The sequence below is a fragment of the Thermothelomyces heterothallicus genome (assembly GCF_042370625.1).
Source record: "Thermothelomyces heterothallicus CBS 202.75 unplaced genomic scaffold P884_scaffold_20, whole genome shotgun sequence".
Taxonomy (NCBI): Eukaryota; Fungi; Ascomycota; class Sordariomycetes; order Sordariales; family Chaetomiaceae; genus Thermothelomyces; species Thermothelomyces heterothallicus.
The window spans coordinates 127,245-144,509 of record NW_027192581.1 but is presented as its reverse complement, the minus strand read 5'-3'; the positions used below and the strand labels follow the sequence as shown (position 1 = coordinate 144,509).

Genomic DNA, 17,265 nt, shown 5'->3' with positions numbered 1-17,265 from the left:
AGACTGAAGGAGGTAATGAAGTACGCAACTACGTAGGTACCGCAACTCGAGTACGTACTGTACAATACAATACTGTACGGAGTACAGATTAACTGCAGTAATCCGTACGGAAGAGTATACGGAGAATCCGCACAGGGGGGCTCCCCATTCCCCACACTTCCCGTCCCTGCCTGCTGGAGCCCATATGCGAGTCAGCCTTATCGCTTGGCAATGGCTTATTTCGCAACTTCAGGCAACACCCAGCACAGAAAGGCTTCGTAAACACCATTCGATTCGATACTGCTATGGCGCCAGAGCTGATGAGTCGAGACTTGTTTCTCTTTCATGACCGGCAATAATGTCGCCGACGAGCCATTGGCGCTATATCGCCGCCGGTTGCCTGGTTCTTGACAAGTCCGACTCGCTCCTTCCCGAAGGATTGTGGTCGCTCTTGGAACCAGCAGAATGGCGTCATTTCCGCCCACAGCGGCACTCGGCCACAGCGTATGCGGCTCAGGTCGAGAATGGCGACTGTTCTCCAATCCGGAAAGGCTCATCCCGCTGCCAGTGTCTGGACCAAAATATCCAGGAACATCTCGTGTCCTCCTCTGGTTGCCTCGCAGCCTACTCTTCGCTGTTGCGGCATGGCTGGATTCACATCAGTCTCAGCAAGGATGTTGACCGAGCCGAGAAACTTATCGTGCGGGTCTATCTTCTCCCAGACGATGTTGAGAACCGCACCGTACCCCGCCAGGATCCGTCATTGCGAAAGGCGAGGCTAAACCTCCTTACGCGGCTGGATTTTTCCAACAGCACCTGGCGAGGATCGGCAGGCAGTGGTTTTCTTCCCAGTCCACCCCTTGTTGTCAATTCGGAAACAGTGAGCAGCACGCGAGACGGCCGGGCCGAGTCTCTGTTACACATGTTCAACAGCATACCGTCACCGGATCCGAATCCCGACGACATCCATGACTACGATGCCCGTGAGGCAGCTTACAGACTGATGAGCAGCGACGTGTTTGGTCTCTCCACCACGCTCTACAGTTATCAGCGCCGGTCTGCAGCGCTCATGCTCCAAAGAGAGTCGCAACCCCAGCATTTGCTGGACCCACGTCTCATGGAGGTCGCCGATCAGTTGGGGAAGCCATGGTACTACGACCCAACTACCGGCACTGCTTTGAGGGAACCGAGACACTACAATGGGCCCTGTGGTGGCATTCTCGCCGAAGAGATGGGCGCCGGCAAGACTCTCATCTGCCTAGCGCTCATTCTAGCGACGCGGCATATTCCTTCCTCCACTCCCGACCTCTTTCGGACGACCGAGCCTGTTGTCCGAAAGACTGTCGGTAGCCTTGCCGACATGGCTGCAGCTTGCATCACTCGCCACTCGGTGCCCTGGAAAACAGTGTTTGGTGCCCTCGAACCAGATGGTATAGAGTATCCCAGCTGTGTTGATGCCATCCAACAGAACCCCGAGGTATATTACATCCCTCGCCCAGTCCCACATCGCCAGAGCCGGAAGTCGTCTGCCTTGTCTCCTCCGATCAAAGTGCGTCAGAGCCACTGCTCGCTTGTCATTGTTCCACCAAACCTAGTGCAGCAGTGGAAACAGGAGATTGCAAAACACACTGTCGGCCTGCGGGTCTTGGTAGTCGACAGGAATCTCGCACTTCCAACCGTCCAGGAGCTTCTCGAACATGAGATAATATTGTTCTCGTCGACTCGATTTGAGAAGCTGGCCGAAGACCTTGGAGCCGACGGAAATGGTGCCCGGGTCCTCAGAAATTCCCTCGCAGCCATCCACTTCAAGCGCTGCATCGTTGACGAAGGTCATAAGCTTGGTAACTCCACGCTGGGTCGAAAGAGCAATATGCTCCTGATTATCGACCAGCTACAGGTTTCAGCAAAGTGGGTTGTCACTGGCACGCCGTCCAAGGGCCTCTTTGGAGTTGACGACTCGCCCAGCCCCGGCTCCGACGCCGGGCAACGCCACTTCGCCAGACGACAGGCCGAAACATCCCCGGATCTGGAAAAGGAGGATCTGAGACGCATAGGGTCCATTGCAACCCTTTATTTACGCCTGCGCCCGTGGGCGAATCAGTGGTTTGAGGCCGGAGATTCTCCGGCGGACTGGGCCGTCTACGTCATGCAACCGAGGCACTCGGCTCGGAGCATCGGCCGTACTGACTGTCTCAGAGCGACTTTGCGGTCACTTATTATCCGGCATCGGTTGTCCGAGGTTGGGGAGCTCCTGCCACCGGTTAACGAAAAGATCGTCTATCTCGACGGCTGCTATCAAGATCGGCTCGCTCTGAACCTATTCTCCATGATGATCATCTTCAACGCCGTTCAGTCGCAACGAACGGACCAAGACTACTTCTTCCATCCGCGGCAGAGGAAGGCGCTGCTCGAGCTTGTACATAATCTGAGACAGGCGAGCTTTTTTGGCGGCTCTTTCTTCTCGCCCGACCAGATCCGGAAGGCTATTGACACGGCCGAAGAGTTTCTGAGGGAGGGCAAAGTTCAGGTCAGCGCCGAGGACGAGGCTCTGCTACGCGACGCAATTGCACTCGGCCGGGTAGCCGAGAGAAACAACATGAAGCGATGTGCTAATCTGTTTCGCGAGATCCCGCTCTACGTCCGAAACTTCCCCTGGAACGCAGGCCGAGAATGGTCGCTCGACCTCAGAAACGGTGACCCTGTGTGTACGGACTCACGCATGATCTCTGCTCTACAGAGGTTTCTCTCTCCCTTGGTTGATGCCCCAACATCGTTACAGGTCATATTCGACACCGGCCGATTTGCAGCGCACGGCTGGGAAGAGCGAGCAAAGGGCATTGAGGAACAGGGCGGTCACGAAAGCAATTCTGAACCGAAATCGCTCGCCGGAAATACCCAGATGGGTCAGGATAGCAGCACCCCGAGCAAACGGCGCTCGGCCATCCTGACCAACGTGCTGCCCAAGGCTGAAGTCACGCCCGAACCTGCTGAGCGTCTTGGGTCCGGGATTGCCGCGCCGCTTGCACAAACCCAACTCGTCTCGACGGCCTCGGCAAAGCTCTCGTACTTGATTGACCAGATCGTCAAATACAAAGACTCGGAGCAGATACTCGTCTTCTACGACAACGAAAATGTGGCATACTATCTCGCTGGCCTTCTAGACATCGTGAGTGTTCCGTCCCGTTTCCACCCGGCCATACTCACGCAGGAAATACAGCTTCAAATCCACCACCTCATCTACGCCAAGGGCTTGACCTCTGAGCGTAGGGCGCAATATGTGGCGACCTTCAATCACAATCCTAAATTCCGGTAAGCCACGCGCACACCCTATCCCCTTCTCGCTTTCGCCTACCTTACCCCGTTTCCCCGGTCAACAAAGCTGACCCGATTGACTCCTCTCCCGCCGGGGGCTCACAGCGTTCTGCTTATGGACATCAGCCAGGCTGCCTTCGGCCTCGACATGCAGTCGGCGTCGCGCATCTACTTCCTGGGGCCGGTGCTCAACCCGCAGGTCGAGGCGCAGGCGATAGGGCGGAGCCGGCGCATCAGCCAGCGCAAGCCCGTGTCGGTCGAGACGCTGGTGCTGCGGGGCAGCGTCGAAGAGGTGATTGTACGCCGCCGAGGGGAGATGACGCAGGCCGAGATGTGGAAGTGCCGCTCGATCCTGGACGACCGACCGATCTACGACTGGATCCTGAACGCGAAGATCTTGCCCCTCTCTCCAGGCCGCGAGGGAGAGGGAGAATGGGAGGGTGAAGATGACGGCGGGGAGGGTCAGATGGCCAGGCTAGAAGTGCCGCAGTACCTTTTTGGGAGGGGCTTTGGGAGGGCGCTGAGTCACCCGGATCAAGATCTGGTTACTGTGAACGGATCGCCCCCGGAAGCAAAGAAGAATGGGGTTGTTGTCGTGCCCGGAAGGGGGTTGAAGAGGAGATCTCCGGGCGGGAATACGCCGCGAGTGGGGACTCCGACGCCGGATGGTGGCGCCACGCCGAAGAAGGCCCGTGTGCGATTTGCTGGCTCGGACGGTGAGGCTGGGTGATGATCATGTTTCGTGCAGAACGAGACAACACAGAGATCGAATCGCGAATGAAGCGCTCCGGCCATTCGACGTCAATCGTGGTACAAAGTTCTCGAGCTGCTCAGATTACTACAGTTTACCCGCGAGATGTAAGTGGACAAGCTATACGATGACTCGAGGAGGGGGTTGCTACAACCTATGCGCAGCACGGCGCGGACACTGGCAAGCAACTAAGGCCGTTTTCAGCGAGGGTTGACGGTTTTCGTTGTGAAGGGAGGCATATTGGGGTGGCACGGGATATGGTCTGTGGTGTTGCCAGAACATGGTAGTGGTGGTTTGTGGTTCTGGTTTGTGCCAGGTATACGCTGAAGATCTTGATATATTGGTGGAAAGCGAAAATGAAGTTAACAGACAGCCACGGAGACGTGGGAATTCGTACTCGCAAGAGAGCGTGTGACCTCGCCGTCAGACACTCCTTGTTCCTTTCCATTTCCTTTCTTGCGGCATGCCGCGAGGGAAAGTACGCCGATAGCTGAGTGCCTGGGGTGTATATACCTAGGTGTATGTACACGGGGGGGTTTCACCCCACTTCCATCATACAAACGTATGTATGTACTGTACATCCCGGCGGCCATTTTAAAGAGCCCATGCCGCTATTAAAACATCGAGTATAAGAAATAATCGCGCCTGACAAGGTGAGTCCACCCCCCAATGTCCTCCCGCCTCTCGAATGTTGGCCGGCAGATTCGTTGGATCAGATTACTCTGCGTGACGTCGCCCAAGAGCCCCAGGTTCTTGCAGTGGTGTAGGTCCGGAGCCAAGAGCTCCGATTCATGCAAGTCGGCCCGGCCCGCGAAGGGGGTCCCGCAGGAAATGTTGGCTGCCCGTGTAATGTACCAGTGTACTGTAAACTTACTTACAGTGCTTGTTGTGCTTGAACCCTGACACAACAAACGATCAGCCCTACAAGGCTTGCGGGGGCCCGATTTCTCATTGGTCAGACACTCCTCTCCTTCACATTGATGGTTCTCGGCTGGGCGAGGGACGATTTGTTAACACGAGTTTGCCCCCGACTGCTAGTGTAGTGGCATCGGGCCCCGGCATGCGTGCAATATCCATATTGCCCTCGCCCCTCTCCCATCAGGCTTCGGTACGCCCCGCAATGGCCTGCAGCGCTCAGGCAGTACTGGGTGGTAAGTGCGACGGAAAGATAGGAAACCTACCGGCACCCGCCTGCGATCGCCGATCGAGCGGTCGAGGTCCCCGCATGGAGGATCCACTATCCGCTTGTGTGGTGGACCGGGCCCACTAGGGTTCCCGGACCCACCAGGGTTACACTACACTACACTACAGCCACCCACATCTTCCTACAGGGAGCCCTGGTCAGCTTCTTCTACCATCACCACCACCATCATCAACCATCTTAGCAGAGATACGAAGACCACTGATTTCATCCATCTACCACAGCTTGCTTTTCTCCACATGCGACCCTTACACTAGGGTATGGTCCGCGGAGGTTCTAAATACTGTAGTAGGCCGAGCAAGGAGGCAACGCTTTGATTGTAATCTAACAGTGTTTTTCTGCGCCTGTCAACCCAACGCTCCGATACTGTGCAGGATATGACGTTACTCCCTACCTGAACCTGAACCTACCTGGGCTGTTGTATACTTCATCCCCCGTCCGAGTATGGGAACTACGGAAAAGCTCGAAATACTAGTTCTACGTTAATATCGGGCACTGCCGGTACCTGTGTTGACGAGAGGGAGGTTCGATAAGATTAAGTGTTACCGTGTTCCCTCATCGCCTACATTCCATAATCGGGTAGGTTGGTCGGGTACCCAAGGCCGTACCTGACCTTACATAGTAAGTACCCTACCTTGCAAGGTTGGGGTTGTGCAACCTTCAGTGGGGTCCATGACGGATGATGCCGTTCTCCTGTCACTTCTCACCTTGGCTCCTCGAAGCCCGCGCGATGCAATCCGCGCCTGGCCGTCCGAGTCTGCATTTCGGACAGAGACCGATGGGATTCCCTCCATGCCTGACCTATGTGGAATGCACCGCCGTATCATGGCTAGCACTTCGCGATCATGGTGGACTTTGTCCTTGGTAGTGTATTCCGTAGTGTAGTTAGTTATACTCCGTATGCCGTCCAGAATGAACCTTGCAGCTACGATGCCAAGGATTTCAACGCTACGTACCATTTTGGCAATGATCGTCGCCAGGGTGCCACTCTACAGTACGGAGTACATACGGACGACCACTTCTACCGCATGGACCATGTAACTCTGTACGGATTACACTATGATACCGGCACTTTCCAAGCTCGCAACGTAGCTCCGTTCACTTGGGCGAACAGGGCCTGGGCCGTAACGTGCTGCTCGGATACTTCCCGGGCGTGGCCGATTGCCAATGGCCATGTCGGGGCGGGCTACTGTCCAGTTGCTCATCTTGACCCGATATATTAGGTACCTAGGGTAGGTAATCTCGATGTTCGGACAGGGATTGCGAGGGGAACAGGAACTCCCCCAGTGCGGCGAGATCTTGCTAGACTGGCTCCACGTTGCCTGTGACGCGCTTGGCGTGTCGCCTGCCTCCACCCGCGCTGCTTGATGACGTAGGTGCCTGCCACTTCCCCAGACCCAAGGCCCCGCAAAACGCGCCCTGCAGAGAGTAAGCCGCTCTAGGTTCCTGCCTCATGTGGCGCCCAGTACTGGCCCCATTCGGGCGAGTCTGCCCTAGCCAGCCGGTGAACGATGCACTTCCCTTTTTCGGTGTACTCGAGCACTTTCCAAGTTTCTCCCATAGTCAAGTCCTTCGCGATCGCTTCATATTTTGAGATTGGAGGGCACAGGGCTCCTCCTTCCTTTTCCAGTGATGCCCGTCCACCTTGAGCTACTAGTACCGAGCACATCCACATCTCGGGCTTCTCGAGGCACTACCCTGTCGTTGCGCGGGTATGTGTTCTGACATTGAAGTTCGATTCCACACCCATCTCGAATCGGTCCCCGCGGCCTCGCTCCCTGCCTCCTCGTACCGACCGACTCCAGTCCCAGTTGTTTACTAGCACCATACCCTGAACCCATCGAGTCCTAGCTTCCGTTCTCGCCCCCGCTTCCCTCCGCGACTTCCACTGTGATCCCAGCCCTCTCTTCTCTGCTGGCCGGGGACGCCTCCACGCCGAGCTTTCCCTTCCATTATTGGATAGACGAGGGGTTCTGCGTGATGGTGGATGCACATTGCCTTTCTTGACCTGTTATGTCGTGGTCGGATCCGGCATACGGTCTCGAGCAGACAAGATATCCCTTGGCGCCGCATGCTTGCGTGCCCTCGTGCCCTGCTACCTCTGTACGTACCCGCGTGACAGGGAGCAGCAGACTTGGGCGCACCCTGGTCGACGTACCTTGTGGGCTGACCGACGACTCCTAAACGCCGCGCGTCGGCTGCACCTCAGGATGGAGAGCACTCCCGTCACGCCGACTATCCGACCCTCCGAGGCCTTCTCGAAGGTCATCACGCCTGTCAGCCTCTCGACCGCTGGTTCTCTGGAGATGAGCCAAAGGAAGGAGAGAGGTGCGATAGCGGCACAGGTCAGTCCAGAACCGGCCGCCTCCCATATATATCGATATATAAGTCTAACCCGGCCTCAGGCCTGCGATACCTGCCGCAGTCGTAAACAAAGGTGCGACGAGCAACGGCCCAAGTGCGGCACATGTCAAAAGTTCCGGCTGGAGTGCAACTACCGGGAACCCCAACCGACCAAGTACGGTGCTCCCTTCCCCGGAACCGTGGCCGGGGTGCCAACTTATGCCGCTGCAGGAAAGACAAGACTCTGGTCGAGATACTCGATCGGATCAAGGGCCTCGAAGGCAAGCTTGACAACCTGGGCCAGGGCACCGCGATCGGCCTGTCGGCCCCGGTATGCTCTGTACCCGGCTCCCTCACATCCCCACCCCCACGAGCTCAGGCAGTACTGGGCCAGCCGGTCCCTGCAAGCTCGTCCTATGCGTTTTCCGGAGAGGCCTCGACCGCGGAGGTGGTGGAAGAAGACCACTATCGATACGTGTCCTCCGTTCATCAGATGCTTAGGTGGCCCGCCATCCAACAGCTCCTTGCATCCATACAGCACAGAATCCCCGATGTCGACCTGTCTATTCTGGATATGGAAGGCCCGCTAAGCGCGATCGCTGCCCGCCGGTCTGGGCTCCGGCGTTTGTCAACCATCACCGGCAAGCCCGTCCGACGGGGCTCCGCCGTTTCCATGACCGACCGGGGAGCGGGGCAGGGTCCCTTAACGATCACGGACTTGACCTGGGACACCATGCAGAGGCTGAGCAAGGCTTACTTTGACAGCTTCAATCTCCTCTGCCCCATCCTCGACCGACAGTCCTTCATGTCCGAGACCTTGCCTGCCCTCTTCAACCACGGGTTCGGCGATGACATGCCATCGACCATTGCCTTCCTTGTCTTCGCCTTGGGGGGGGTTGCCATCGCCGGTTCCGAAGGTCCACCGGTGCATGTGTATAACGGCCGAGCGAGTGGCGTAAAAGGAGGCACCAGAGACCGCCCGCCGGGCTTAGAGCTGTTCAACGAGGCCCGGCGGCGGATGGGCTTCAACTCGACCGAATGCAGTCTCGAAAACGTTCAAATGTTTGAACTTGCGAGGTAAGACTAGGGCTCTAGATACGGAGGGCGTCTCGCACGTTGGCTGAATCCATGTAGCATCTACTACGGGACTTGTTTCTCCCCGTTGGTATGTCGTCCGTTCGCGGCACCCAAACCCCGCTTGGAAATTTTCTGACTAGTTTAGGATTTCTGGAGGATGAATGGTTCCGCGTCCGCCGCTTGCCAGGCTCTCATTACGAGGTATCTCCAATCTCAAGCCGCTTCCTCCTCGCCAACCCCCAACCCCCAATGCCATTGTTCGCCCAGCCCGGGGCACACTTCATCGCTTGGGCTAACGTTGCTAGCCATCCGAGCGTCCTGTCTTCTGCGCAGGCAGATCTGACGCGCCGAGCCTTTTGGCACTGCGCGATCATGGAGACGTATGGACCCCGTTCACCGAACCATCACTGATCTATCTAACCCATCGCTCCTAGTGGACTCAAACTCGAGTTCTGCTGCCCCCTCACAGGTTTGGCAAAGATGGAATTGCTAGTCGGACTGCCCGATTTCAGCGGTCCGTTTGCAGAGGATGACTACATAAGTAATCAGGAGTCTCACTTCCAAGAGCATTTCGCCTCCCAAATCGTCCTTCGGCGGCTTTTGGTTGATTTCCATGCCGTCTTGAACCAAGGTGTGTTTCCCTCCGAGTTCCGGATGATTCCCTAAATGGTCTTAACATTGTCGCCCTCCAGGCAAATCGGAGACGTCACTCTTCAGCCACATGTCGGCGCACTACAGTCCCGCGCCAACCTCCGCGGGCGTCGACCGCGCCACGATTCACCAATTCGCCCTCCAGCTTAAAAAATGGCGCGGCATGCTCCCGGTCCACCTGCGCTGGCATGATGATGCCCCAGACATCTACCTCAACGGCAATGACAACCCTAGCGTCGGCCTCTACAGGACAAACGCATCCCTTTACACTCCCGCCACAACCCCGATCACTACGGCAGGACCCAACACAATCCAACAACAATTACATCAATATCAACAACAAGAACAAGAACAACAACAACGGCGGCGGCGGCGGCAGCAGCAACAACAATCAGAACAGGTCCAACCCCAACCGCCGGTCCCAGGCCCTACAGACACTGCCCTGCACATGTTCACGACCGACCTTGATGCAGTCCCGTCCCGTTATGCCTACATCCTAGACGTCCAGGTGGCACTCCTCCGCTCGCGCTACTACTACACCAAATACCTGATCCACCGTCCCTTCATCTACAAAGCGCTGCATCATCCGGACGCCATGAGCCATGACGACGCGGTCGGCGCTGCCGAGTGCCTCAAGGCGGCTCTCAAGTGGCCCGTTGCCATGTCGCCTCCTTGTCGCCAGAAGCGACTCATCCCCTGCAGCTTTTTCTTCACACAAAATTTCTTCGGCATCCTCGTGCTGCTTCATATGAGCTCAACGGTGCCGGTCCTGAGGAGGATACGGAGTACGCTGTGTGGGGAACGATTCGAGCTCGATGCCGCCGAGACGGTCGGGCTCTATTTAGATTGGTTAAGGGATCTGAAGGAGGTAGATGATGGAACTGTGTGGTTTTGGGGAGTGGCAAGGGCTACGTATGGATTGGAGGATGATTGACTGGGCAGGAGAGGAAAAGTTCGTCCTGATATACTTCCCCTTTGGTTCTGGCTCTGTGGTCTTTTTGGTTGCTCTTGCATGCTCATGACATATAGGAGGGGAGCAGTGTGGGAAGCGATTTTTCTTCCGGTACTGAATCTTGGTCCAGATACCAGCAAGATGAGGAAGTTTGGATTCGTAATATAGCTTGTGAGACGCGGGTGAGGTTCAGAGAAGTCAATGTCTTGTTGTTTGTCACGCACTGCGTGGGAGCGGCGGAAGCAGAAGAATATTCATCACTCACGGGGTCAGCGAGTCTGCATAGCGCCACGGGTGACTGGGTTCGTGTCAGACAACGGGGGTCCGAAGATAACGGTTCTACTATTACTTCTGTGGGAGTTACAACTCTGTGCCATCTTCTCGTTATCACTCGGCTGGAGCACTGGATGAAGCAGTGACTACTTACTGGAAACGCGACAAACTGCTCAAGCCCTGCCGCGACATGGATCCAGCATGTCTCTTTCCATGTTTCTCAGCGTAGCATAGCCCCGTCACAGTTTAATAGCAAATTCGAGAGCAGATCCGCAGAGATGCATGGTGGATGAACTTGTGGTGATGTTCTGTGATGAAAAAGGACAATCCGTGGCTGAAGAGTGTTCTACGTCCAAGTCCATAGTCACTAGTTGGGCTGGCATCGGACATGGGCCAAACAAACCGCTCTCTCTAAACATAGAAAAGAAGCCAGGAGAGCATTTCACTGGCCCTCGAAGCACAGGAGAGTAATGAGCACAGTGCAACAATGCGATGTATTGTGCCAGCAGATGCCACAAGGGTCGTCGTACAGACCCGGTTATTAGGGTATGTGCAGAACATGAGACTCCTGAATGCCTATAAATTGCTCTCTCTCTCTCTCTCTCCTCTCCTCTCTCTCCTTTTTTTTTTGCTTTCCCATTACTCCAAATGCTCGAGAGCCAAGAAAAGAAAAAAAAAACATGAAGCGCAACCAGAACTCAACCGACTGTCCACCTCTCTCAAATCAATGCGACGATCACGCCGACTCCGACCCCGACTTTTCGCTCACCTGCAGCTCACGCGCCGGACCTTTTCCTTTCTCGCTGCTCTCTCCCGTCACGAGCCCTTCGTCAGTAGTCTGGCGGAAGTACTCGTTCACCTGTTCGGTCCAATCCTCGTCGTCGAGCTCCTCGGGGCCTGCGGGCTCGCCACCGGCCTCTCTTTGACGGCGGAGACGCTCCTTCCCGGCCCACTCCTCGCGCATGTCCTCGATCTTCTGCTTCACATCGAGCTCGGGGTTGTAGTTCTTGCCAACACCCCTCAGGCGCTCCCAGAGGGATAGGTGCTTGGGGTGGATGGCGATGCCGTGATACTCGGAGTCGCGGCCAGAGCGGATGTAGGCCCACCTGCGCTCCTGCTCCTTGAGATCGAGGCCGGTTGTATCAGGGAGGAACAGCCAGGTCAGGACCATGCCGGCGAGACCGAACCAAGGAACAACGTAGAACTTGGTCTGGGTATCGATGTAGTTGTACAGGACAGAGGCAAGCAGGGCGCCAGACTTGCCGATGCAGGCGGCGAAACCGTGGGCGGAGGCGCGGATAGGGGTCGGGAACACCTCGCCGGCGACGAGGAAGGTGACGCTATTGGGACCGAACTGGTTGAAGAAGCTGGACAGGAAGTACATGGCCTGGAAGCTCTTGATGCCGGCGGGTGAGGTGTAGTATTCGTAGTTGAAGGCGGGGATGATGAACATGATGAAGCACATGAGAAAGCCGACCTGCTGCATCATCTTGCGGCCGTAGAACTTGTTGTCGATCAGGATGGAGGCGAAGTAGTAGCCGGCGAGCGAGACGATGACGTTGTACAAGTTCCAAATCCAGCCGGTCATGACGGACGACGGGTTGTTGCTGATGACGGCGATGAATTGGGCCTGGAACAGCTTGTTGCCGTAGAAGAAGACGTCGTTGCAAAACCAGGTGCCGGCCGTGGCCAGCAGGCGACCTCCGAAAAACTTGCCTGCCAGCCGGAGCGACTCGACGTCGTAGCCGGTCACGTTGTTCTTCTTCTTGGCCGCGGCGAGCTGACGGCTGGCGTGGGGCATCTTGTAGGCGCGGTAGTACACAAGCCAGAGAGTTCCGACCGCGGGGATGGCAAACGACAGACGCCAGATCCATTGCACAGTCGTGGTGCCATACGGAGGGTTGCCATCGCCGTGGTGGAGGATCAGCAGAAGGAGGATCAAGACGGCCTGGTTGATGAGCTGACCCCAACCCTGCATCAGGAAAGCCATGGTGACCTTGCGGCCGCGGTGCAGGCGGTCCTCGCGCGTCGAGAGCTTCCCGGCAGAAACGGCATTCTCCATTGACGATGTTGCGGTAATCGGATATTCGCCACCGACGCCGAAGCCTGGAAATGGGAGGTTAGAACGAAGAGGGTGGCCGAGGCTCCAGAGGGCGAAGCAGACGACACGACATACCGTAGAAGAACAGAGACCAAGCGTAGCAGATGACCCAGCCGTTCAGGTTCAGGCCCCAGCTGGCAGTGATCATGAGCAAGCCGACAAACATGATGGCGGCGTCCTGGATGAGACCCCAGCGGCGGCCGATCCAATCTCCGATGATGCCGACGGCCGTCTGACCAACCATGATGCCGACGACCTCGAGGTAGGTGACCGAGGCGATCCAATTGGCGTCGCATTCGGTGCGGTTCTTCCCCCAGCACGTCGGCCAGGCGGCCTTGAAGAGCGGGTCGAGGTTGCCGATGCTGAAGAGCACGTAGCCCTCGAGGCCGAGGCCGGCGCCGGGCAGGACGGCGTTGCGGAAGTACCAGGACAGGGGGCTGAGGGGGTCGGCCTTCATCATGCGGCCGATGGCGGCCAGCTCCTTCTTGGCCTCCTCATTCTGAACCTTGTTGACAAAGGCGACGCGCTTCCAGAACGGGAGATCGGCCCAGTAGACGCCGTCGGCCGTGTAGCAGTCGTCGGGGTGGGTCAGATGCGCAAAGATGGTGCGCTCCTGTCCGGTGGCGACGCCGGCTGGGTAGTGGCCGTGCTCATTGCCTACTTCCGGGCCATGGGGCACGGGGATCTCGCCAGCTGGGGGGTCGTGACGGTGGTGGTGCAGGACGGTGTCGGTCATTGCCGGGACTTGCCGGGCCTTGTCGGCGGATTGTCGGAGGTGCCTCGGGATGCCGGCGGTTTGAAAGAAGGTTGCTGTGGTCCCTCGTCGGTCACGGAGACGGAGGAAGGGAGGACGGAGGAGGGGAGGACGGAGGTGCCCCCGGTGGATGGGCAGTGAGCCTGAGGGTGATGGACGCGAGAGTGGCGCGTAGTTGTAGTCGAATGACGTTGGGGGAGGGGAAGGAGCAAGAGTGCGGGCGGTTCAGGGTTTTTAAGCTTTACAGAGGGGCGTGCTGGGAGCGGGCGGGAAGAAAGGAAGGAAAGGGGGCTTGATGGGCCCCGGATGGTCCGCGTTCGAGTGGGTTATCCCGCGGAGGGAACACCGGAGCTCGTCGAGAGACATGGTGGGTGGTGGTGTGGTGGGGGAGGAGCGAGTGGATGATGGTTGTACTCTGTAAACTGGCATGCTATAATGCACATGCAAGTACCTATGTACCGTAGCGGCTCCAGATTGACCAATGACGGGACTCGGAAGGAAAAAAACTGTTGGCATGGGAAGGCGAATCCTGGGCAGAGCCACCTCTCCACCAACTCACCGCGCCAAGCAATTCTAACCACTCGTTCTCCCACGGGCTCGGCATGGCACGATACTCCTCAGAGTACGGACGTACTCGTGTCCGTACGCAACATTGCTAGTGCGCTCCAATCAGCAGCAGTATGGAGGGCTCAGTGCGGTCCAGCTCTCGCAGCAGTCTCGACTGTCCCGTGCCGCTCCTGACGGCGCAATTGGTTCCTGCCGCCAAGCACTTGGCAAAGCACGGTTCGGGCAAGTGGCCGCGTGCTCGGTGCTTACTGTGGTAGGGAGCCAAAGTTTCACCCCCTGCCCAGGTACCGACCAGGGCTCTCTCGGAAAAACCTCTTGTGCCTCTACCACCAGTTTTTCCTGCCTGCGCCTGCCTGTCAGGGCCCCTGTTGATACCCAGACAGGGGGTCAAACTTACCCATCATACGTAGTAGGCGCCCATGTTCCAGCATGTCTCGAACGAAACGTAAAGTTGAGGCCAAACAAAGCTCTGCTGCGATGCAGAGCATTCGTCAGCAAACGCGTCGCCATCATCAACCATAGAGTCACTCTCGCCGTCCTGACGCCGCTCTGGTCAAAGCATGTTTCCCTTTTTTTTTTTTCATTTCCGGCCCCACGCAGTTTTAGAAAGCTTCTCCACCGTGTTCCGACTTTGGTGAGTCCTTGTATGTATGTACATACAGATATACACTAGGTCTGGGGTCCGCAGCCTGCCCTTAATCACCTCGACCATGACTGGAGAAGGAAACCTCGAGAGTGGAGAATCCCAAGCCCTCTGCAACCCCAGGCACGAGTATCTCACCGCCTGCCTACTTTACTAGTAGTACGGAGTAGTACTATGTAGTTACTACTTAGTTATCGCAAACCGCCGCCGGCTCGTGTGAGAACGTCAACGGGGCCCGGGATCTGCACCGATTCCTTCTTGGCGATGATTCCGCTGTTAGTTTCCGATTTCCGTGGACGCCATAGTCCTCCCAAGATGAGGAGACAGAAACAAGCAATCTTGGCAATTGCTTCAACTACACTACGCCAGCTCAGCCATGCTAGCGTCTCTTCGCAAGCCCCCACACTCGTTAGCCGACGGACAGCACGAGCAAGACACTAACTTCATTAGTGTACCGAATAACTATCCCGTACGTCACACTCGCTCTTCGAACCACGGCCCTGCTTCCGAGCGCATGCCAAGTCCCCCACCTGCCCAAATCCGACGCATCCAGACGGTAACAAGGTAACCTCCGCAGATCTCGATTCCTTGTCCCGTGTCGGTCCAACCAGAGCGTGCGACCCACCCACGTGGTGCCCTGATAGGATCTGGAAAGATCTTCTAAACAAAGCCAAACCTCGAGCTAACTAGTTTGGCAAGTGGGGAGCAGAGGAGGGGGCCTTAACATTTCTGGCCGGTGGGCCCCACGTCCCGGACCCCCCAAAACGAAGGCGACTCGTGCCGAAATGCTCGAATTCCCGACGTCACCGGGCGATTAACCTTGGGAGACAGAGACCCCGCCAGAAAAGTCCCAGGATGGGCGAAAAAGGTGGCTTGGGGCGGAAAGATGTGACATTTCGATCCCGCGAAGGCCATCTGCTTACGCAAACCACTTGGGTCATCATTTTCAACGTGTTCTTCGAGGGCGCGTAGTGTACTGCAGCACAACTCACAGCTCCGCGCACCACCGCTGATTGGCCAGACACACCAAGAGCGGCGCCGGTCCTGCGGGAGGGTCGTTGAGTCGCCTCTCTTGGCTTTCCTTAGCTCCCTTGGCACTGCAACACCAGCCCAATGTCGCCGGAGAACGGATCTTGGCGTATGCACGGTGGTGAACACCGACGACGCCGAGAGAGAGGGTGTCGCGTGCCCTCTCTCCTCGTTCGATGGGCTTGTACGGCGGACGTGTGATAGCAACGAAGGGTGATCCGAGGCCGGCGCGCCTCAGCATGGTTTCATCGAGTCACCGAGAGAGCATCACCTGTATTTCTTCATGCCCTAATCTCGACTCGGGCAAGTATATCGGTAAAGCGTGGGGTTTGAGCACGAACGGGTTTTTTTTTTCGAAATCCGCACTCCGTATCCCAAGCATAATTAACTTTGAGGAAGGCCGGCGAGGGGAGGCCAGCATCCCGGTTGCGAGAACCTCGACGTATGTCCTACTCCGTACTGGTGATGTTTGCCGTGCGGATTGGGGTACCGGTCTTGGATTTTAACATCTCATGCTACTTCCCGAAGCTCTACCGCAGAAACCACAAGAGTCACAGAAGAGACTACGGCAGAGGTAAAACCGGTTCAACCGAATACGTATGCGGGAACTATCTCAGCGAAGTGAAGCTCAGGGATGACCGAGGTTAGGTCGCTGCCAAAGTAACCCATTCTTATGGTGCCACGCTATGCTTGCCCAAACCTGTCTTGTTGAATTTAACCTTGGTGGGTGTGCAACTTCCACCGACTTCGAATTTTCCGTTTATCGCAACCTAGTATATTTCTTCTTTTATTCCCAGTTTTCGTCCGCCCTTACCGTCCTTTTCTCCCTCCCTCGAGTTGTTCCTTATGTTCCAGTGGACAGAAGCCTGTAACCTCAGCCCACTCAACATCGCCTGGCAGGATTATGTATGTACATAAAAAAAGAACACACAACCTGCAACCGTGAACAACAGATTAAAAGGAAAGCAGGGAAGGAAGGCAAGGAAGCAGAGTGACGTGAAGGTGTTGGGTTAGGTGCGCTTAATCAAACCTCCAGCTCCCATCCTTTTTACCCTGGTGCGCCCCGATCAAACCTCCTAAGCGTACCCCAAAGGGAAAGAATAGCAGGAGACACTGCGACGCAGTGCAACAGGGTCTACTGGCGAAGGACCCAAGCAAATAAAGCAGAGCAATTGGGCTAGCCAAGCCAACAGGCGCAACGCTGTCAACCTCTCCCCGCCCACGCTCGACGCTATCGCTTTGGCTGATGCCGTGCCCTGCCAATATGCCTGTGTCCTCGCCTCGCCCTCTCTGCTGCGTCTGTCCGGTGGAGTCCCATTTCCCCTTGTCACACCGCTTCGGCCACAGGAAAGACAAAAGAAAAAGGAAATGCAAAGTTGTGCTGTCGCCGCTGCCGCTGCTCAACCAGTTGATGATGCAACTTCGTGGTCTGTCTTTCTGTAACTACTCCTTTCTTCCGCCATTAACCCTGGCTCCGGGAACGCCGCGCTATGTGAGAGACAAAAACAAACCAAAAAAAAAAAAAAAAAAAAAAAAAAAAAAAAAAAAAAAAAAAAAAGAGGGAAAGGAAATGTGAACATGTCGGGTTGAATGGGTGCAAAAGAAGCATGGCATGGATGTGATGGATTAGTA

The 17,265-nt window shown here is 56.4% G+C and overlaps 3 protein-coding genes across 3 annotated transcripts; 2 read left to right on the top strand and 1 right to left on the bottom strand.

The window, feature by feature from the left end:
• Nucleotides 1-337: 337 nt before the first annotated feature.
• P884DRAFT_205871 (P-loop containing nucleoside triphosphate hydrolase protein) lies at nucleotides 338-4,021 on the top strand (the record flags this gene model as incomplete). Its single annotated transcript, XM_069438681.1, has 2 exons — nucleotides 338-3,288; nucleotides 3,397-4,021. 2 exons carry the CDS (start codon nucleotides 338-340, stop codon nucleotides 4,019-4,021), a joined length of 3,576 nt encoding a protein of 1,191 aa, XP_069295622.1.
• Nucleotides 4,022-7,453: 3,432 nt separating this feature from the next.
• On the top strand, nucleotides 7,454-10,248 carry P884DRAFT_205969 (uncharacterized protein; the record flags this gene model as incomplete). The annotated part of the gene is made up of 8 exons (XM_069438689.1): nucleotides 7,454-7,588; nucleotides 7,649-7,761; nucleotides 7,818-8,663; nucleotides 8,721-8,751; nucleotides 8,809-8,864; nucleotides 8,969-9,043; nucleotides 9,098-9,294; nucleotides 9,356-10,248. The coding sequence occupies 8 exons, from the start codon at nucleotides 7,454-7,456 to the stop codon at nucleotides 10,246-10,248; spliced, it is 2,346 nt and encodes a 781-aa protein (XP_069295621.1).
• A 1,027-nt stretch (nucleotides 10,249-11,275) lies between these two features.
• Nucleotides 11,276-13,376, bottom strand: P884DRAFT_205803 (major facilitator superfamily domain-containing protein; the record flags this gene model as incomplete). The annotated part of the gene is made up of 2 exons (XM_069438674.1): nucleotides 11,276-12,645; nucleotides 12,716-13,376. The coding sequence occupies 2 exons, from the start codon at nucleotides 13,374-13,376 to the stop codon at nucleotides 11,276-11,278; spliced, it is 2,031 nt and encodes a 676-aa protein (XP_069295620.1).
• Between the last annotated feature and the right edge of the window lie 3,889 nt (nucleotides 13,377-17,265).